Source organism: Chiloscyllium plagiosum, chromosome 39 (assembly GCF_004010195.1).
Source record: "Chiloscyllium plagiosum isolate BGI_BamShark_2017 chromosome 39, ASM401019v2, whole genome shotgun sequence".
In the NCBI taxonomy this organism is placed as follows: domain Eukaryota; kingdom Metazoa; phylum Chordata; class Chondrichthyes; order Orectolobiformes; family Hemiscylliidae; genus Chiloscyllium; species Chiloscyllium plagiosum.
This window is the reverse complement of record NC_057748.1, coordinates 13,866,475-13,889,703: the sequence shown is the minus strand read 5'-3', so window position 1 is coordinate 13,889,703 and position 23,229 is coordinate 13,866,475. Positions and strand designations below refer to the sequence as shown.

The 23,229-nt window shown below is 46.2% G+C and overlaps 1 protein-coding gene across 1 annotated transcript in view; it reads left to right on the top strand.

The window, feature by feature from the left end:
• The window catches only part of LOC122542252 (caspase recruitment domain-containing protein 11-like), a 119,658-nt gene that overhangs the window by 51,769 nt on the left and 44,660 nt on the right, over positions 1–23,229 (top strand). Inside the window, exons 4-10 of the mRNA XM_043679794.1 lie at positions 836–1,161; positions 7,424–7,603; positions 10,222–10,371; positions 13,508–13,633; positions 14,905–15,114; positions 17,301–17,408; positions 19,534–19,573. Of these exons, the coding sequence (XP_043535729.1) occupies positions 836–1,161; positions 7,424–7,603; positions 10,222–10,371; positions 13,508–13,633; positions 14,905–15,114; positions 17,301–17,408; positions 19,534–19,573 (1,140 nt within the window). The remainder of the gene's footprint in view (positions 1–835; positions 1,162–7,423; positions 7,604–10,221; positions 10,372–13,507; positions 13,634–14,904; positions 15,115–17,300; positions 17,409–19,533; positions 19,574–23,229) is intronic.

The following is a 23,229-nucleotide window of genomic DNA, read 5'->3' as shown; positions in this document are numbered from 1 at the left end:
TAACCACTGAGCTACTGTGCCACCTAAGATGAGAATGTTACAGACGGAGCCCAAAAGATACATTGCTTTCCATTGTGCAGAGTTTATTTACTTACTCAATCTTCCAGCTCTCTCCTTCCCTCCTCCCTGTGTGACAGCTATCCCCTGTTTAGATATGCACAAAGACACAGCATCGTACAGCACGGAAACAGACCCTTTGGCCAATCTCATCCATGGGGATCAGCTTTCTTAAACTGAACTCGTCCCATTTTCCTGCATCTGCGCCAAATCCCTCTAAACCTTTCCTATCTACGTACTGTCCAAATGTCTTTTAAATGTTGTAATTGTACCAGCCTCCACCACTTCCTCATTTCATACACGCACACCCTCTGTGTGAAAAAGTTGCCCCTTAGATCCCTTTTAAATCTTTCCCCACTTACCTTAAACCTATACTCTCTAGTTTTGGACTCTGCTATCCTGGGGAAAAGACCATGACTATTCACCCTATCCATACCCCTCATGATTGCATAAACCTCTTAAGGTCATCCCTCATGCAATACCACTTCCTCTGGCAACTCATTGCTTTTATGCACCACCTTCTGTGTGAAATAGTTCAATTAATATCCATCAATCGTAGTTAACCTTAACAAACCAGATATTATTAGCTGATTAGAGGGCTGGTTTTTGTGAGTAGATTGCAGCTGAAAGCTGGATCAGCCACATTAGCCACTAATCCATAGCACTGAAGGAATTTTTAGAAGATTAAGGCATTCAGCCAAAGTGATGATAACATTTGTAGCAGGTTTCCTTTCAGGTTATTGATGTTGTGAAATGATTCTTCTGTCTGTTCCCGCAGTCGAAGAGGGTTACGAGGGGTTGACGCAGTTCCTGATGGGTGAGGCGGTCAAGATGCAGAAACAACTGAGGGACAAAGCCATGGTGATCCACCAACTCCACAGCAAGTGCGAGATGCTGCAGGAGAGTAACAAGCAACTGAGCCATGGCCACCTGGAGCTGAGGAGCCTGCAGGAACGCTACAGCAAGCTGAAGGAGGAGTTCAACCTCCACAACAACGAGCTGAACAAGATCAAGGAGGAGAACTACCTGCTGGCTCTGCGCTACGCCCAGCTCAACGAGGAGAAGAGCATGGCGGTGTCGAGGAGCCGGGAGCTGCAGCTGGAGGTGAGGGGCCAGAGTGGCTGATCCCTCCTTTCGTCTTAGCACAGAGTGGGCTCCTCACACATAGAGTCACAGAAACAGACCCATTAGTCTAACAGTCCATACTGATCAGATTCCTAAATTAATAATCATCAAGTCATAGAGTTATACAGCACAGAAACAGACCCTTCAGTCTAACAGTCCATACTGACTAGATTCCTAAATTAATAATCATCAAGTCATAGAGTTATACAGCACAGAAACAGACCCTTCAGTCCAACAGTTCATACCGACCAGATATCCTAAATTAATAATCATCAAGTCATAGAGTTATACAGCACAGAAACAGACCCATCAGTCTAACAGTCCATACTGACTAGATTCCTAAATTAATAATCATCATGTCATAGAGTTATACAGGACAGAAACAGACCATTAAGTCCAACAATCCATACTGATCAGATTCCTAAATTAATAATCATCAAGTCACAGAGTTATACAGCACAGAAACAGACCCTTCGGTCCAACAGTTCATACGAACAGATATCCTAAATTAATAGAGTCATAAAGATGTACAGCACAGAAACAGACCCATCAGTCTAACAGTCCATACTGACTAGATTCCTAAATTAAAATAGTCATAGAGTTATACAGCACAGAAGCAGACCCTTTGGTCTAACTCATCCATGCCGACTAGATATCCTGAATCAAACCACAGTACTCCAAAAGTGGCCTAACACAGTCCTGTACACCCGCAACGTGACATCCCAACTCCTATACTTAATGCACTGACCAATAAAGGCAAGTGTGCCACATCACAGTTCACCCATTCTGATCGGAACAGTTCACAAGGAACCCTGGACAGTAGGGCTGATGGTGGTCATGGCACTGGACTGGGAATCTTGGAACTCGAGTGAATGTTCTAAAGGTATGGGTTTGAATCCCACCAAGCCAGGTGGTGAGATTTTAATTTTATGGGTGGCACAGTGGCTCAGTGGTTAGCAAAGCTGCCTCACAGTGCCAGGGACCCAGGCTCGATTCCACCCAAGGAATGGGTGAAGTTTGCAAATTCTCCCTGTATCTGCGTGGGTTTCTTACCACAGTCTAAAGATGTGCAGGTTAGGTGGATTGGCTATGCTAAATTGCCCATAGTGTCCAAGGATATGCATCCTAGGTGGGTTAGCCATGGAAAATGCGCAAGTGAGGACTGCAGATGCTGGAGATCAGAGTCGAGAGTGTGGTGCTGGAAGAGCACAGCAGATCAGGCAGCATCCGAGGAGCAGGAGAGTCGACGTTTCGGGCAAAAGTCCTTCATGGGAAATGCAAGGCTACCAGGATGCTCTTCAGAGGGTCGGTGTGGACTCGATGGGGGCCAAATGGCTTCTTGCTGCACAGTAGAGATTCTATGAGATGTAGTGGTGTTGCCACTGTACCTGTGATGCAGAGCTCCACGCTAATGTTCTGGTGGATAGATCCTGGGAAATGGTGAAGTTTGAATTCAATCAAAAACCTGGATTTTTATTTTTTTAACAAGCCTGATAATGACCATGTGACCATTGTTGATTGCCGTTAAAACCCCATTTGGTTCACTGATGTCCTTAAAGGAGGACAACAGGTGGGCAATAAATGCTGGGCCCAGCCAGCGACGCCCACATCTCACAGATGAATAAACAAATAAGAAAAAGCACACACAATGCATCGTTTGCGCTGGGACGCTCTGTAAACCATGACCGATTGCTCCGAAAGAACCTGCAAATCAAGTTGGTGGTTAGAGGAATTGGCGCCACCTTGTGTGCCCTCTGAGTAATACTTCACATCTAAGGCAAATGGAGAATATCTCCTTTAAAGAATCAAACAAACATAACCTTGTAACAAGGTGCACATTTCTCTAGCTCAAAATGTTTTTGGGGCTTCCTTCAAACTGGGAAGGGGGTTAATGCCTGATCTCCTCGGAAACAGGTTGATAAACGCAGTCCACAGATGGGCCAGGAGCACCCAGAGCAAGGGTCTTGGGGGAGGGATGACGTGTACAGGAGAGGTCTCTGGTGCTGGTGGAGAGTGGCAGGGGACGCAATGTTGGGTGGGACCAGGAGGGTCAATGAGATGGCAGAGTGGTCATAGAGTCATACAGCACGGAAACAGACCCTTCAGTCCAACCAGTCCATGCTGACCATAATGCCAAACTAAACCAGTACCACCTATCTGCTCCTGGCCTATAACCTTCCAAACATTTCTTATTCATGTACTTATCCAAACATCTTTTAAATGTTGTAACTCTACCCACATCCACCGCTTCCTCTGAAAGTTCAATCTGCACATGGACCACTCTCTGTGTAAAAATAGTTTCCCCTCATATGTTTTGCAAATCTTTCGGCCTCTCACTTTAAAAGTATGCCCCCTAATCTTCCCACTCTGGGGAAAAGACACCTTCCATTCAACTTATCTATACTCCTCATGACCTTATAGATCTCTGTGAGGTCACCCCTCAACCTTCTACACTCCAGTGAAAAATGTCCCAGCCTCTCCTTATAACTCAGATCCTCCATTTCTGGCATCGTCCTGGTAAATCTTTTCTGAACCCTCTCCAGCTTAATAATATCCTTCCTTTAAGGGGGCGACCAAGGGGTAGAATTGGCGCTCTGACCTGCTGGGTGCCTTCAAAACGGACACAGTGCCATCTAGTTTCCAAATCATGATGGTGCAGTTGGTATGCGCAACTGACAGACTGCAAACATGGCTTCAGCTTTTCCAATGTTTAAATGGATGGAGTGTTTACTCCTCGCAAACATAGACACTGAGGGCAGTGGAGGGGCTTTGAGATTCAGCATTGAGGTAGAGGAGGGTACATACTGTGCTTTCAGGTGATGCTACCTGTCCAAATGAGAAATATGGGACTTTTTTCACTGGACTGGACGAGGTTGAGAGGTGACCTTATAGAGATTTATAAAATCATGGGGGATATAGGTCCAGTTGATAGGTCTATTCTGCTATGGTGGGGGATTTTAAGACTGGGGGCACATTTTTAAGGTGAGAGGAGAGAGATTTAAAAAAGACATGAGGAGCAATTTTTTTAAACGCAGAGAGTGGTTCTTCAGTGGAATGAACGTCCTGAGGAAGTGGTGGATGTGGGTGCAGTTACAAAGTTTAGAAGGCACTTAGATAAGTACATGGATGGTGTAGTGATTGGAACCAGATGGATTGCATTGACAATGAGATCCCTGATTGGGGATGTTGACCTGGGACAATCAGGGAGCCCTGGGCAAAAGGTATAAACAAGGGATTCCGAATCTCCTCAGTTCAGGGACTGACTTCGAGCTGGCTGACCCACAGTCAGTGTTACTGTGCACAAGTAAATAAAGAATGACTCGGTGACAGGACACCGGCTTCTGTACAGTTATTTCAAATAGGGAAGATTTAGAGGGGTTTGGGCCAGGAGCAGGCAGGTGGGACGAATTGAGTTTGGGATTATGTTTGGCATGGACTGGTTGGACTGAAAGGCCTGTTTCTGTGCTGTGTAACTCTACGAAGGGATCAGAGATGGGGAACTATGAGGGGTAACATGGTGGGAGTGATAAAATAAGCCATTTTGTGGCTGTGTCTCTTGATCTTACTCGGTAAGTAGGAGTGGGGCTGCTGTTTGATAGATATTGTTAAAAATAATGGACAACGTTAAGTTTAATTTATATGTTTATTCGTGTTTTTTACAAGAGGAAGCAGTGATTCTAGTTTAATATTTTGTTCTTTGCAGCTTGGTCTGTCTGTATGTATTTTTAATGAGATTTTAGTGGGCGGCACGGTGGCACAGTGGTTAGCACTGCTGCCTTATAGCGCCAGAGACCCGGGTTCAATTCCCGCCTCAGGCGACTGACTGTGTGGAGTTTGCACATTCTGACCGTGTCTGCGTTGGTTTCCTCCGGGTGCTCCGGTTTCCTCCCACAGTCCAAAGATGTGCAGGTCATGTGTGTCGGTGTGGACTTGTTGGGCCGAACGGCCTGTTTCCACACTGTAAGTAATCTAATCTAATAACCCTTCAAGTGAAGAGAGAGGGACCAGTAGCTTACAGCACTAAAAATAGAACGCTACTATAATGTTGCCTCACCACAGACATCCAGGGACATACAGTGATGTAGGAGAATCGAGAAGGAAGTCAGTCAGAGGGTCAGAGTGCGTGAGTAAACGAGAAAGGAACAAGAGTCTTAAACTGTCACATCAGAAATCCTGCAAGACAACGTAGAGTAGAGTAGGTTTTATTTGTCATGTCTACCATAATTAACTAATACAGGAAAAAATGAGACAGTGTCCCTCCAGTACCAAGGGTGCTACATGGACAGCACAAACTATACAATCATACCACGGGCAGCATAAAGTGTATAAGAAGTTCAAAACACACAAATTACAGTGTCATAAAAAAGAATGATAATTAACAGATATGGTTCTAGCAGCAATTCAAAATTGTGCAAAGAATTTCAGATGGGAAAGAGTCTGATCATACTGTGTTAAGGAGCCTGATGGCTTGGGGGAAGAAACTGTTGCACAGTCTGGCCGCAAGAGACCGAATGCTCCTGTATGCCAGATGGCAGGAGGGAAAAGAGTTTGGGTGAGGGGTGTGTGGGGTCTTCCACAATGCTCTTAGCCTTTCGGATGCAGCGTGCGATGTAAATGTCTGTAATGGAGGGGAGAGAGACCCCCGATGATCTTCTCAGCTGTCCTGACTATCCATTGTACGGTCTTACAATCCGAGACGGTGCAGTTCCTGAACCAGGCAGTGACACAGCATCCTTTGAACTCACCCGACTGTAGGTGTGCCAGCCTGAACAATTGATAATTACTTTCCTTGTCACATGTACTGAGTTGAATACTGTGAAAAGTTTGCAGGTCGGCACTTACACCACAAAGGTATTTAGATCCTCATGCTTCAATACAAATTCTTCGGGGAAAAGAAATTAAAAATAAGGAGCCCACCATTACGCAGTTTCAAAAGTGAAAACTCATTTTAATAAATTAGAAAAATAACAAAACAAGAAGTTCATAATAACAGTCCTTCCACCATCGTGGGTGGCACAGTGGTTAGCACTGCTGCCTCACAGCGCCAGAGACCCGGGTTCAATTCCTGCCTCAGGCGACTGTCTGTGTGGAGTTTGCACGTTCTCCCCGTGTCTGCGTGGGTTTCCTCCGGGTGCTCCGGTTTCCTCCCACAGTCCAAAAATGTGCAGGCCAGGTAAATTGGCCATGCTAAATTGCCTGTAGTGTTAGGTGCAGGGGTAAATGTAGGGGAATGGGTCTGGGTGGGTGCACTTCGGCGGGTCGGTGTGGACTTGTTGGGCCGAAGGGCCTGTTTCCACACTGTAAGTGATCTAATCTAATCTAATCATAATGCAATAAAAATATCTTCTCGGTATTTTTGTCCAGTGTAATATAGTTCATGTCTTTTTGTTGTTTCAGGTACAGTTTATTCTTTGTGATAGAAGTACTTTGGCAAGCTCTTATGAATGTCTTCTGTAACTACACTCGATAGACTTATTTCTTTAAAAATAGAAGTTAGAGTCTATAAGGCAGGTTTTACTTGACTTTTTCACTATTTAAACCAGGACCGAGAGAGAGAGAGAGAGAAATAGACCCACTGCTGTTTCACACCTTCGTGACTTTCAGAAAGAATTCTAACATCTTTACCTGGTCTGAAGTCTTTTTGAAAGCTAGTCAGTTTAAATACAATTAGGAAGGACGAGACATGCAGGCTTTGCCTATGACACTCACATTGTGTGAAAGGCGCAGTGGCTCAGTGGTTAGCACTGCTGCCTCACAGTGCCATGGACCTGTGTTTGATTCCAGCCTCGGGTGACTGTCTGTGTGGGGTTTGCACATTCTCCCCATGTCTGCGTGGGTTTCCTCCGGGCGCTCTGGTTTCCTCCCACAGTCCAAAGATGTGCAGGTTAGGTGAATTGGCCGTGCTAAATTGCCCCATTGTGTCCAGGGATGTGTAGGTAGGTTCATTAGCCAGGGGTGAAAATGTGTTGCTGGAAAAGCGCAGCAGGTCAGGCAGCATCCAAGGAACAGGAGAATCGACGTTTCGGGCATAAGCCCTTCATCAGGAGTAAATGTAAGGTAGGGGAATAGGTCTGGGTGGGATACCCTTCAAAAGGTCGGTGTGGACTTGTTGGGCCAAATGGCCTGTTTCCATACTGTGGGGATTCTATGATTCGAACACCACCAGCTGCTGTTGGTTTCTTGTTGAAGAATCAGGCCAGAGGTGACTTTGCCTTTCTGTAAACTATGAGTTCTCTTCCAGACTGACCAAATGAGATGCAGACTGTATGGGATTGAGGAGGAGTGTCTGATGGCCCGTAGACTCTCCAACAAGCTGAAGAAAGACATTGAGAACATGCCAAGCAGGCAAAGTGTCATAAAATTGCAACATGACAAGGACCAGCTGCAAACCAGAGTCCATGAGCTCCAACACTTTGTACAGGTAACTAACCTCGACACTGGGAAGTTAACAGGATGTGAATGTCTCTTCATTTGTTGTAACATCTTTAATCTCATTGAGACAAATGATTCTGAGGGCCCAGACAGGCTAAATGGGGGTGATACAGTGGCTCAGTGGTTAGCACTGCTGCCTCACAGCACCAGGGACCCAGGTTCAATTCCAGTCTCGGGTGACTACCTGTGTGGAGTTTGCACATTCTCCCCGTGCCTGCGAGGGTTTCCTCCGGGTGCTCCGGTTTCCTCCCACAGTCCAAAGATGTGCAGGTCAGGTGGATTGGCCATGCTAAATTGCCCGTAGTGTCCATGAATGTGCAAGCTCGTGGTTAGCTGTGGAAAATGCAGGGATAAGATGGGGGCGGGGGTGCTGGGTCTGAGTGGGCTGCTCTTTGGAGGGGGTGTGGACTGGTAGGGCCGAATAGCCTGGTCCCACACTGTATGGATTCTATGAAATGCTGGGAGAATGTACCTCAGCAAAGGGGAAATCCATGTCTGGGGGGGCCACACTTTGAAAGGGAGAGGGGGTTGGTCTCTCACTTAAGACAGAGATGAAGAGCAGTTGATAGTACTTGAACCATTCTACCTCAGAGAGCTGTGCTTTTGGGTTATATTCAAGTTACTCAGATGCATAAACGAGTCAAGAATAGGAAAGGAACATGCTGGAAAGTGGTCTTGAGGCTACAGTTGGATGAGACGTCAATGTAGTAACTGGTGGAGAGGGCTGAATCTTCTCTTCCTGCTTCTACTTCACATCTCCTGCTGGACATCAACACACAGCCTTCAGGTTTAAGTGATGATGGCGTTACTCACTGAGTTATAGCTGTAGGTACTCAATCATGTCACTCTGATCTGATACTTACCCCGAGTGACCTCAGTGTGGTCAGCCACTCCGCATTCCTTCATTGGACGGAAGGGCCGCAACCAATTCTGTATTCGCCATGACGACGGAGTGACCTGATGTGATGCTGATGCTGAGTGTGTTCAGCTGGGCTGATGCACTCATCATGAGGGCATAGTTTTAGGGTCAGAGGGGAAAGATATAAAAGAGACCTAAGGGGCAATGTTTTCACGCAGAGGGTGGTACGTGTATGGAATGAGCCGCCAGAGGAAGTGGTGGAGGCTGGTACAATTGCAACATTTAAAAGGTATCTGGATGGGTATATGAATAGGAAGGGTTTGGAGGGATATGTGTCAGGTGCTGGCAGGTGGGACTAGCTTGGGTTAGGATATCTGGTCGGCATGGACGAGTTGGACTGAAGGGTGTGTTTCCATGCTGTACATCTCTATGACTCTATGTCCCTGGGTCAAACAGACTATAATTGTAATCGCATCAGATTGAGCGAGCCTCCTTGATTCATTTAATCAACATTCCCGAGGGTCACCTTTGACCAGAACCTGAACTGGACTCGCCACATAAATGCTGTGCTAACAAGAGCAGGTCAGAGGCTGCGAGTACTGTAGCAAGTAACTCACCTCCTGACTCCCCAAAGCCTGTCCACCATCTACAAGGCACAAGTCAGGAGGGTGATGGAATACTCCCCACTTGCCCTGGATGGGTGCAGCTCCAACAACGTTCAAGAAGCTTGACATCATCCATGAGAATGTATCCTGAATGGTAGTCACCACATCCACCACCATGAGTATATATTCCCTCCAGCACTCATGCTCAGTAGCAGAAGTGTGTACTATCTGCAGAAATTTACCAAAGATCCTTAAGCAGTACCTTCCAAACCCACGACCACTTTTATTTAGAAGGACAGGGGCAGCACATATATGGGAATACCACCACCTTCAAGTTCCCCTCCAAGCCACTCGCCATCTTGACTTGGAAATATATCGCCATTCCTTCAACTGCTGCAGGGTCAAAATCCTAGAACTCCCTCCTGGAAAGACATTATGGGTTTCCCTATACTAAATGGACTGCAGCAGTTCAAGAAGGCAGCTCACCAACACCTTCTCAAGGGCAACTAGGCACGAACAAGAAAACAAAACAGAAAGTGCTGGAGAAGCTCAGCAGGTCTGGCGGCATCTGTGAGGAGAGAGAGAGAGAGAGAGAGAGTTAACATTTTGAGTCCAGCAAACCTTTTCGCAATGGATAATAAAAGCTGGCTCCTTATGAGTGAAGCTGAACATGTGTTGCTGGAAAAGCGCAGCAGGTCAGGCAGCATCCAAGGAACAGGAGAATCGACGTTTCGGGCATAAGCCCTTCTTCAGGAAGCCCACCTCCCGTGAATGAATAAAATAGAATCATCGAATCTCTACAGTGTGGAAACAGGCCCTTTGGCCCAACAAGTCCACACTGACCCTCTGAATAGGAACCCACTCAGTACCATTCCCTATTATCCTATCCCATACCCCTGACCAATGCACCTAACCTACACATCCCTGAACACTATGGGCAATTTAGCATGGCCAATTCACCTAACCTGCACATCTTCGGACTATAGGAGGAAACCCACGCAGACACTGGTATAATTGAACCTAAATTCGACCAATTGCCACATTAAGCCATGTCCCCACAGCATGAGTATGGTTATTAGTGTAGAGGAAATGGAGCTCCCCGTGCTGAAATAAACTTCAGTCTCTTGTTCATTCTCCCGAAAGGTCAGGAACAATCTCCTCAGCCCAGAGAAGGCACTTCTGGATATCATGGATCAGGATCGAAAGGAAGCTCTTGAGGACAGACAGGAGTTGGTCAAGAAGTTCCATAACACTGCCATGGAACTACACCAGGCAGAGGAACTCCGAGACAAGGTAAATGAGTCTGCTTTTCATCGCAATCCCTGTACCCTCTCGGTCTACAAACCCCTGTCACGTTAATTATATTGACCTGAGAATCGATCACTCGTCAGGGATTGATTAACCGCGTTGTTTAGTTTATTTAAAACAGTAGAGCATGTTGCAAGTTGTAAAATAGATGTGACAGTGGAGCAGCTGAGTTCAGAGTGTGTTGCTTGCAACACTCAGTTGGAATGGATGGAGTTACACACATACTGCCTAGAGTCCTTAAAGGTCTTTTAAATGCAAGGGTTACACATACAGCAGCTCCTATACTTAAATATTCTTTTAGCTGACATTTTGAGTTAATTTCAGCCTCTGCCCTTAAGAGAGCTGAGAGCTGACAAACATACTCCCTTGTCCCTGCCACAGCATCAGAAATTGCATTCTACTGATGGAAGTGTAATCTCTCTCAGCAGGCATAAGGAAAGGAAGTCTTGGGATTCTGAAGCACTGTTCACAGTCTCTGGATGTCCCAAAACATTTTTCAAGCCAACAAAATTTATTCTTTCAATGTAGTCACTGCAGGAGCTGAAGAAATGTAACAACTTTTGCTGCAGGTAACTCACCTCCTGACTCCCCAAAGCCTGTCCACCATCTACAAGGCACAAGACAGGAGGGTGATGGAATACTCCTCACTTGCCCCTGAATGGGTACAGTCCCAACAACACTCAGGAAAGATGACGCCATCCAGGACAAAGCAGTCCGCTTGATTGGCACCCCATCTGTCACCTTATAGATTTATTCCGTTTAGTAGCAGCAGTGTGTCCCAACTACAAGATGCTCCGCAGTAACTCAGGGAGGGTCCTTAAGTAGCACCTTCCACACTCATGACCATTTCCATCTAGAAAGACAAAGGTAGCAGATACATGGCAGCACCACTGCCTGTAAGTTCCCCTCGAAGTCTCTCACCTTCCTGACTCGGAAATGTGTTTCTGTGACTCTCTTGTCAGGTCCACACCCTCCACCAATCCACCCTCCCCTCTCAGCACCTTCCCCAGCCACCGCGGGAATTGCAAAGCCTGCGCCCACACCTCCCCCCTCACCTCTGTCCAAGGCTCCCAAAGGAGTCTTCCACCTGCACTTCCACACATGTCACTTACTGTGTCTGTTGCTCCCGATGCAGTCTCCTTTACACTGGTGAGACTGGTGATGCAGAATGCGTCAGGGAACATCTCCGGGACACCCGCACCAACCAACCCCACCGTCCCATGGCCGAACACTTCAACTCCCCCTCCCACTCCACCAAAGACATGCAGGTCCTCCTCATCGCCACTCCCTAACCACCAGACATCTGGAGGAATAACACCTCATCTTCCGCCTTGGGACCCTCCAACTCCATGGCATCAATGCGAATTTCACCAGTTTCTTCATTTTCCCCTCCCCCCACCTTACCCCAGTTCCAACCTTCCAATTCGGCACCGCCCTCATGACCAGTCCCACCTGTCCATCTTCCTTCCCACCAATCCTCTCCACCCTCCTCTCCAACCTATCACCATTACCCCTACCTCCATCCACCTATTACACTCTTGGTTACCTTGCCCCCCTCCACCTGCTTGGCTCACAAGTCTCATTCCTGATGAAGGGCTTTTGTCTGAAATGTTGACTCTCCTGCTCCTCGGATGCTGCCTGACCTGCTGTGCTTTTCTAGCAACATACTCTTGACTCTAATCTCCAGCATCTGCAGTCCTCACCTTTGCCTTGGAAATATATTTGCCATTCCTTCACTGTCACTGTGTCAGAATCCTGGAATTCCCTCCCAAATAACATTGTAGATGTATTACAGCGTAGGGACTGCAGCAGTTCAAAAATGTGCCTCACTAGCATGATGATACCTTGGGTTTAAGAGATGTATTTTATCCTGGTTCTTTTTTATGAAGAGAGGCTGAGACAGAGACACAAAGCAGTCTGCCCCAAGTCAATAAAATAAACAGCTTGTGAGGCCTTGAGTCTTTTTTTAAAGTTGGAACAATAGAAGCAGCCTGAATGGGTGGTGTCAAGGTCCCACAGGAACAGAACTTTCCTGGTTCTTAAAGCTGGATGTGGAAGCTCTTATTCCTCTTTCTATTACAGCTAAAAGCTGGTGTTCTCTTCTTGCTTCTAGAATTCCATGTGAGACAATCTATTTTACTAAATTTGCCTTTGCTAAGGGTGTGTTTATGGGATGTTGCTACACTGGATCAGTTGATTAATAGGATTTAATGTGCACATTATTTTATTATTAGGTTTCAGTTAATGATAGAATCCTTACAGTGTGAAAACAGACCATTTGACCCAACAAGTCCACACTGACCCTCCAAAGGGTATCCCAACCAGCCCCATTCCCCATGACTAATGCACCTAGTCTACACAGCCCTGAACCCTATGGGCAATTTAGTATGGCAAATCTACCTAACCTGCACATCTTTGGACTGTGGGAGGAAACCGGAACACCTGAAGGAAACCCACGCAGACACGGGGAGAATGTGCAAACTCCACACAGACAATCGCCTGAGGCTAGAATCAAACCCAGGTCCCTGGCGCTGTGATGTAATGACAGTGATATGACGACAGTGATGTAACGACAGTGATGTAATAACAGTGATGTAATGACAGTGATGCAGTGATAGTGACGCAGTGACAGTGATGTAATAACAGTGATGTAATGACAGTGATGTAATAACAGTGATGCAGTGATAGTGATGCAGTGACAGTGATGTAATAACAATGATGTAATGACAGTGATGTAATAACAGTGATGCAATGACAGTGATGCAGTCAGTGATGTAATAACAATGATGTAATAACAGTGATGTAATGACAGTGATGCAGTGATAGTGATGCAGTGACAGTGATGTAATAACAGTGATGTAATGACAGTGATGTAATAACAGTGATGCAATGACAGTGATGTAATAACAGTGATGTAATAACAGTGATGTAATGATTCTATGACCTGCTGCTTTTGGTCAACTCCCCGTAGTCCCTCCAAACTCATTGGAAATTGAGAATGGATTTGGAATTAAGACTGTCCGTGTAACTCAGTCCAGGACCACACATATATGTCATACCCCTCAGTCTTCCACTATCATGTATATTACTCATTACTGAAAGAAACCTTATCTAATTCCAGTACCTGAAAGAGAAAGAAGAATTTGCACTCCAGTCTGCGATGCTCCTGAAAGAGTGCCAGATGCACAAGCGAAGGATTGCTAGCATTTTACAACAACTGGAAGAAGTGGAGAAGGAGCGAGACAAGGTATGGCCGTCGTCAGCAATACTGTCCCCTATCCCATAACCTTTCAAAATGAACCGTTTCATCATCTAGCACCCTCACCACTCACTCCCTTCACCAGTTGCGCCTGTGAGTACCACCTACAAATGCCATGATTTGGAGATGCCGGTGTTGGACTGGGGTGTACAAAGTTAAAAATCACACCACACCAGGTTACAGTCCAACAGGTTTATTTGGAAGCACTAGCTTTCGGAGCGCTGCTCATTCATCAGGTGGTTGTTGCAACTCTAACCTGGTGTTGTGTGATTTTTAACCTATAAATGCAGCACTTCACTAAGGCTCCTTAGACTACACCTTCCAAACCCATGAGCTCTTACATCTAGAAGGGCAGCAGACACATGGGAACACCACTGCCCACAAGTTCCCCTCCAAGTTGTTCCTTATGTTGCTGTTCATTCACAGTCACCAGGTCAAAATCCTGGCTGTCATAGAATCTCTCCAGTATAGAAAGAGGCCATTCAGCCCATCAAGTCTGCACCATTGCCCTGTCTTTCAAGTGCTTTCCCTGTAGAGGCAGTGGAAGCAGAAAGTTTGAATATTGTTCTTATTTCTGTTCCTTTCTCATGTTTGTGGCGATTGCCTATTGTTGATCAGATCCCAGGAGGCGTGACCCTTACAAAATGAACATGTTGCGCTGCTCAGCACCTGATCTAATAAAGAGTCATTGAACCTCAAGTACTCTGCTGTAGAGATGACTTACTGCTGTGTTACAGAGGCTAATTAATGCTCTTTGCTATAGTCGTTACAGTATTAATTCATCGCTGTAGCAGAATGTTAATTCAGCACTATAAATAGCATGTCATGCTATTTATAGTGCTGAATTAACATTCTGCTACAGCGATGAATTAATACTGTTACAAAGCATCAGTAATGCACTATGGTATAGAAGTTAATTAATGCACTTTGGTAATAACACAAATGCAGGATTTCACCAAGTATTCAATTACCTCAGGACTCCTCCTTACAATTTGTCACTCCTGTAAACACATTATCATCCTAAATAAAAACTGTCTGACCTGCGGCGACTGTAAGTCAGAAACGAAAACAGAGACTGCTGGAAAACTCAGCAGATCTGGCAGCAACTGTGGAGAGAAATCAGAGTTAACGTTTCAGGTCCGATCACCAGACCTGAAGTGTTAACTCTGGTTTCTCTTCACAAATTCTGCCAGACCTGCTGAACTTTTCCAGCAATTGCTGATTTTGCTGTTAATGTCTTAAATATCTCTCTTCAACAGGCACTAAAGGCCCGCGATGAGGCACAGACTGCTTACGCCCAAAGCATGGTTGATAATAGCAGGTATCGGCGGCAGGTATGGGCAATGGAAGAGAAATTGGACAATGTTCAGATGGAGCTGGCAAGGAAGGAAGCAGAGATTGACAGCTTACAATCCCAGCTACACCAACTGCGAGAGGGCAACAGTACTGTGGACGTTTTGGATCCCTATGTAAGTCTCTTCTTTGAATCTTGGAAAGGAAGACCTTGTGTTGTAAGCCTCAGGATACATCACCGTTAATTTGTTACTTTTCAGTGGTAGTCAATGCAGTTTTACACACAGCAAATATCCTTGAACAGAAAGGTGACTTTTACGTAGAATTAAACAAAATATTGGGCAGGAAAGACAGATCGTTCAGCCCAACTGCCCGATATATGTCACACCAAACCCCTTCTCAACCATTTCATCTTCATCGATCAGCACATCCTCTTAATCCTCTCTCCCTCCTGTTTATCCAAATTTCCTTTCCTCTCTGCTATTTGCCTTGACCACGCTAATTGTAAATTTTCACATTTTCACGCCTTCGCACGGTAGTGTTAAGTGAAAGCTAACTTGAGCATCATTGAACAAAAGGGCACCTTGTGTTGAAGCTTTTCTTTTGCACTCATCAGGACACTTTGCAAGAATACCGCTTTAAGGGGAAAACTAACATTTACACTGCATGAGAGGAAAGTGCTGATTGGTGAAGAATTAATACTGCATAGAGCTTCAGTAATGCATTATGGTGTAGAGGTCAATCAACACACTTTGGTAATAATAGAAATGCAGGATTTCACCAAGTGTTCAATTACCTCAGGGCTCCTCCTTACAAGGTATCACTCCTGTAAGCACTTTCTGGTCGAGGAGTCTCCACGGAAAATCTGTCAGTTAATGATGACTGCCAGTTAACTGCTAGGTTTTGTTAAAATTTTGAAATATGCAGATTAACATACGAACATAAGAACCAGGAGCAGTCCCATCGAGCCTGCTCTGCCACGCAATAAGATCTTGGCTGGTCTTTTCGTGGACTTAGTTCCACTTACCCACCCACTCACCCTAACCCTTAACTCCTTTATTGGTCAAAAATCGATCTCTCTTTGCCTTAAAAACATTCAACGAGGTAGCCTCAACTGCTTCATTGGGCAGAGAATTCCACAAATTCACAACCCTCTGGGTGAAGAAGTTCCTCCTTAAATCAGCCCGAAATCTGCTCCTCCTTATTTTGAGGCTATGCCCCCTCGTTCTAATATCACCTGCCAGTGGAAACAACTTCCCTGCTTCTATCTTATCTTTTCCCTTCATACTTTGATATGTTTCCATAAGATTCCCCCTCATTCTGCTAAATTCCAATGAGTAAAGTCCCAGTCTAATGTTGGCTGCAGTGTTGTGGGGTTTGTCAGTGCATTCTGACCATTGCCTGATGTGACCAGCTGAAGATACAAAATGATTGTTTCGACCCTGCAGTCTTGTACCCATGTACACCACCCCACCACTTTTGCTAGCTTCACCTTTACCTTCCAGGGTAATCTGAGGAGAAGCCAGAGGTGATGACCTTTGAGCCCTTCCTGAGGAACGCTGTGGGCAGGGTAGCCATCATGCTGACTTTGATACGTCCTATTTCAACATGGCGCCTGTGGGGTGAAGAAATGGTTTGGAACCTATTAACCTGTTTGCAGATGAGGCCAACCCTATAATGCGTGGAAAGCAGCTTTTGAGGTGCAGTAGTGGTGTTCCTACCTCTGAGGCAGGAGAGGCAGGTTCAAGCCCTGAATAGGCTAATTACGATTATCTACCGTGGTGATTGGAATGAGGTCAGCTAGGTGACCTCATAGAATCTGAGTTCATAGATTGGGGCTATTAACCTGGTCCAATCAGGGAGCCCTGGCTGACCAATATAACCAGGAGATTTTGCCCTTTGATGTGAAGGGCAGTGCTTGTCATTGGCCACTCGGGTGTTTATTTTCTTCCTGGTGGTGGGAATTGAATAAAGATTTGTGCACCTTGTGTCTCTCACTGTGTCTCACACCTGCACACACACACACACCATGGGTGTGGGGGAATAAATAAGCACTACTGCAGTTAGGCGGTAGTGTGGGGGGTGAGAAAATAAAGAGAAAATTAAAAAAAATAACCAGGAGATTTAGAATCTCCTCAGCTTAGGGGACTGACTCTGTGCTGGCGTAATTGGACATGACCATGTACATAGAAAGGTGAGAGAGGACATCTTTTGGAACCCCAGGCTCCTGTTCCATGTGATACCTTGCCATGATGTCACAGTTCCTTATACACATGCTCAGTAGCTGTTTACAGATTAACTCTTCGTTCCACAGCAAGATCATTAATCTCAATCCAGCTGACATCAATGTTTGATTTTTCAGGACCTGCTGAGCAGCCGTTTCGATTTTATTGACTATCCCGAGGACTGGAACAGCACAGACCAGGAGCAAGAGCCATTTCCAAAGTTCAGCAGGCGCCGCTGCACCAAGGTATGCCTTTTCACAGCCAGGCACATTGCTCAGTGCCCCGGTGCAGTTCTTTCCTGTCCCCACTCCACCATTGAGGACCTTCAAACTTGACTCCCAATTGATAACTGCGAGCTCACCATCCCCTTCCAGGATTTGAGCAACAAATACTGGCCCCCTGACAGTGATGCCCACGTCACGTGAACCAACAAATTGTAAAGACTGTCATTGAGGAAGTGGGTTTTGAGTTCACCGTACTGGGGGAGAAAAGGGGCATCAATTGTGGAACGGATACTGGGCAGGTTTATAGAATCCCTACATGTCGAAGTAGGCCATTCGGCCCCAACCCTCTAAAGAGCATCCCAGCCAGACCCACCCCATCCCTGTAACCCCGCATTTCCTGTGGCTGACCCAACTAACCTGCACATTCCTGGACACTATGGGGCAATTTAGCATGGCCAATCCACCTAACCTGCACATCCCTGGACACTATGAGGCAAATTAGCATGGCCAATCCACCTAACCTGCACATCCCTGGACAGTATAGGGCAATGTAGCATGGCTAATCCACCTAACCTGCACATCCCTGGACACTATGGGGCAATTTAGCAGGGCCAATAGCAGGACCTGCACATCTTTGGAATGTAGGAGGAAACCAGAGCACCCGGAGGAAACCCACACAGACACTGGGAGAATGGGCAAACTCCACACAGTTACCCGAGGCTGGAATCAAACCCAGGTCCCTGGCGCTGTGAGGCAGCAGTGCTGACAACTGAGCCATCCAAGTTGTATTTGCTCTGGGTCAGGAGGCAAGTGACCAAGTTGAGGCTGTATTGTCTAAAGGTCAAAGAGGAAATAGTTTCAACAGAGTGCGACCTTGTGAACATGGAAGTGAATGATGTTAATAATGAACAGGGCATGAGGCCCAGTGCTTCATCCAGAACCCCTTGGGCTCATGTGTTAATCAGCAGTGGCTAACAACTGGTTAGACAGAGTCCAGACCATATGGTTTTCGAATCACACCACCAACGCCAACCCACTGATTACTTATTCACCATATATACTTATGTTATAGATACACATATATAGTTGGTTCATTCTCTCCCAATCCCTTAACTAACAAATAATCATCACATGGTCCTCTGTTCCAGTTGATGTCCCAGCCAGACCCTATGAGATTATCGCACTGTGGGAGTGGATTCTTGTTGTACAGTGGTAGTGCTTTTACCTCTGAGCCAGGAGACCTGTGTTCAAGTGCCACCTGCTCCAGAGGTGTGTCATTACATCTGTGAACAGGTTGATTAGACAAATATGTGTAACATTGTGCTACCTGATACAGCCCAAAGTGGAAGCTGGAGTGAAGGATAAGGCTACAGAGCCTTAAACAGGGAGAACTCTTTCAGATTGTGAAACAGAAAGTAACTCTCCTCTCTGCTTCTGCCATAGAGTCTTATGGCACAGAAACAGGCTCTTCGGCCCCACCCGTCCATGCTGGCCCAGTTTCCTAAACCAAACTTGTCCCATTTGCCTGCGTTTGGCCCATATCCCTCTAAACCTTAATAAAGGCTAAAAGAACCACGGAAAACAGAAACAAAAACAGAAATTACTGGAAAAGCTCAGCGGGTCTGGCAGCACCTGTGGAGAGAAATCAGTTAACGTTTCGGGTCCGGTGACCGTTCCACTACATCTTCCCTAATCATGTACCTGTCGAATGTCTTTCAAACGTTTAGCTGTACCTGCATCTCACACTTCCTCTGTGTGCACCACCCTCTGTGTGCACCACCCTCTGTGTGCACCACCCTCTGTGTGCACCACCCTCTGTGTGCACCACCTCTGTGTGCACCACCCTCTGTGTGCACCACCCTCTGTGTGTGAACGTTACCCCTAAGGTCCCGATTGGATCTTTCCCTTCTCTGTCAAAAGTGGGACTTCCTGCTGATGAGTTTAAAAAGGCTTCGGTGTACCTTGGGCACCACTGCCAAGACCAACATTTGATGCCCATTGCTAACTGCCTCACCGCCATCTCCTCAAGGGATGGGCTACAAGTGGGTCCCTTTCCAAGAACGGATGTTGGTGTGGGACTGTAACTGGTGGGAAAACAGAATATTCAGGTTCAATGTCTAAACTCCACCTTCTTCTTTCATTCCAGAGATTGGATTCGTCATCAACACAGAGCAGGGATCTTCCAGGTACGGTTGGTGACCCTCATGACTGACAGTCAGTGGCAAACATTGACGGGATATAAATAGACAAAATACATTGAACGTAAATCCATCCCTAATGGTGGAGAGAAGGTCCTCAGGCAGTGCAGTTGAGGGCAAGGACAGTGGATAAAGAGGATGGTCGCTGACAGCCTATTTCTCTCTTTCTCCATGACCCTGAAACTTAGAACCCTCCACCCTCCCCTTCTAAGTGCCTCAAACCACTCCTGTGCAATCTGTGGTCCTGGAGGTATTGCTTGTCCTCTGGCAGCTGCCATGGTCTCCATGGTGGTGTTACCGAGAGCGAGATCTGCTGGCTTAGTTTTCGAGCAAAGGCCCCAACCCTCTGGCTGTCCTCCACACTGCCTGATTGGACCATGCTGGGCCTTGTTCTGAAGAGTCATCTTAGTTGCCTCGTCAGTTCCTTTCAGCAATAGATGAGACATCCGACGAAAACCGAGGAATGCATCCCGAGTTCCCATTCCTTGACCGAGCGGTGCGTTTCCAAACATATGGCATGCTCCTTGCTACAGGTTGGATTTGGGCAGGAGTGGTTAGGGAGAGGTTGCAAAAGGGCTGCAGGAAGGATGTGGCTCGGATGGTGGAATCTTGTGAGAGATTGGAAACAAGGTTGGAAAACCCTGTTGAACTTGTACTAGAGAAAGAATCTCCAGGAGTAAAAAAAAGCTCAGCTCTGAGACTAAAACTTCTCCGGTTGAGCAAAGAAGTGAAGAGAAATAAATCCTCAGTCACTAAAAATCACTTTGGACTGTTTCCCCATGAGATATTTGAGCGTTTACTTAAAGAACATTGTAAATTATATCTGAAGTGTACTTTTGGTAGTGCTGACGGTAAAAGGGGAAGATGTTGTCTTATGGTTTATGAGCTACTTGCCAATATTGTGTTTAGTCAATGGTGCTTTAAGCCTTTTGCTACAGAAGAAGTCTTAAAATACGGCATTTTATTGTGTTGACCTTTCACCTATTGACTGGAAGGTCGAATTTCTCTTTTAAAATCGTCATAGACATATACAATATGGAAACAGACCCTTTGGTCCAACTCATTTATGCCGACCAAATATCCTAAATTAATCTAGTCCTATTTGCCAGCACTTGGCCCATATCCCTCTACCCCTTCCTATTCAGATGCCTTTTAAATACTATAATTGTACCAACCTCCACCACATCCTCTGGCAGCTCATTCCATACACGCACCACCCTCTGTGTGACAAAGTTGTCCCTTAAGTCCCTTTTATATCTTTCCCCTCTCACCTTAAGCCTTCTAGTTCTGGACTCCCCTACCCCAGGGAAAAGACCTTTGTCTATTTATCCTATCTGTGCCCCTCATGATTTTATAAACCTCTATAAGATCACCCCTCAGCCTCTGACGCTCCAGGGAAAACAGCCCCAGCCCATTTAGCCTCTCCCGATAGCTCAAACCCTGGCAACAGCCTTGCAAATCTTTCTGAACCCTTTCAAGTTTCACAGTATCATTCCTATAGCAGGGAGGCCAGAATCCAAAAGTAGTCTAACCAATGTCCTGTACAGCTGCAACTTAACCTCACAACTTCAATATTCAATGCACTAACCAATAAAGGAAAGCATACCAAATGCTTCCTCAGTAGCTTATTTACCTGCGACTCCACTTTCAAGAAACTGTGAACCTGCACTCCACGGACTCTTTGTTCAGCAACATACTCCAGGATCTTCCCATTATGTGCATGAGTCCTGTCCTGATTGTATTGGTCTCTATGGACCACGTAACAACCTATCAGTGAAGAGCGAGCAAGCTGGGCCTCATGTTTTGCGAAAAGGTTGTTAGGAATGTGTGGGGAGTGTATTTCCAGTTTTGTGTGTGATCAAAGGTAGAGAGCATAAAGATAACAAAATCAACATTGAAACCAACGGGGGTTTTAGGAGCTCACCTTCACTGACACATTGGTTCGGATATGGACTTGCTACCAGAAGGAACAATTGAGGTGCACTGCTTAGATACATTTAAGGGGAAGCTGGCTGAACCTCTGAAATATCTGAATCAAAGCAAAATACTGTGGGTGCTGGAAATCTGGAGCAAGCATGCTGGAGAAACTCAGCAGGTCTGGCAGCATCTGTGGAGAGACAAACATAGAGTGAATGGCAAAAACAATGACTGCAGATGCTGGAAACCAGAGTTTAGATTAGGGTGGTGCTGGAAAAGCACAGCAGTTCAGGCAGCACCCGAGGAGCAGGAAAATCGACGTTTCGGGCAAAAGCCCTTCATCAGGAATACAGTCAGAGAGCCTGAAGGGTGGAGAGATAAGTGAGAGGAGGATGGGGGTGGGGAGAAAGTAGCATAGAGTACAATAGGTGAGTGGGGGAGGGGATGAAGGTGGTGGGGGTGGCAGAGTGGGAGGGGGATTTGAAATGTTGGGCCATAGGACGGTGTGGTTGATTGGTGCGGGTGTCCCAGAGGTGTTCCCTAAAGCGCTCTGCTAGGAGGCGCCCAGTCTCCCCGGTGTAGATGAGACCGCATCGGGAGCAACGGATACAGTAAATGATATTGGTGGATGTGCAGGTAAAACTTTGATGGATGTGGAAGGCTCCTTTAGGGCCTTGGATGGAGGTGAGGGAGGAGGTGTGGGCGCAGGTTTTGCAATTCCTGCGGTGGCAGGGGAAGGTGCCAGGATGGGAGGGTGGGTTGTTGGAGGGCATGGACCTGACTAGGTAGTTCAGAACTAGAACGAATTCTGAAGAAGTTATATTGGAATTGAATTGTTAACTCTCTTTCCGTCCCCCCAGACCTGCTGAGTTTTTCTAGCATTCTCTGTGATTGTTAGCCTAAGACATGTTGAGGCAATGAAGTGAATTGATACATGGTGGGGGGAGGAGGGGTAGAATTATAGGGGCAGGCAGGAAAGGAGTTGAGATGACAATCAGATTGGCTATGAACTTGTTGAATGAAGGTGCAGACTCAAAGGGCCGAATGACCTTCTCCTAAGTTCCATTTTACATATGGTAAAGATTAGGAGGACATGTTGATAGGGTGAGATGAATCGGCTTGTGTTGGAGCATGCCCAGTTTGGGCCAAATGGCCTGTTTCTATGTTGTAAGTCCATTCTGTGTAACATGTAGTGATGGTACAGGCTGTGGAGATGGTTGGCTCTCTCTATGGCCTTAGACAACAGTGTGTGGCACAGGATGACTCAAACAGCAGAGGGGAGAGGGGAGTGGAGCAAGGGGAGAGCAGTGGGAAGGGGTGGGCGCAGACAATCGTGCAGGAAGAGAAAGCAACACGATTTCCTGGTTACTTTGTCCCTGGACAGGGGGAGAAATATGTGAAGGCTCTGTGGCTTTAATAGAGCTTGTATCTAGAGTTGATAGTGTCATGGGCTCCTTGTAACCCTTTCATCCCTGGAGCAAGACAGAAGCAATGTTGAATTCAACTTTTCTCAATATCCTGTAGGCAGCAGGCACACACACACACACACACACACACAGACACACAGACACACGCATAATCACAGACACACAGGCACATACACCCACTAATGCACACACCCACTGATGCGCGCACACACACACACACACAATCACACAGACACACAATCACACACAATCACAGACACACAGGCACATACACCCACTAATGCACACACCCACTGATGC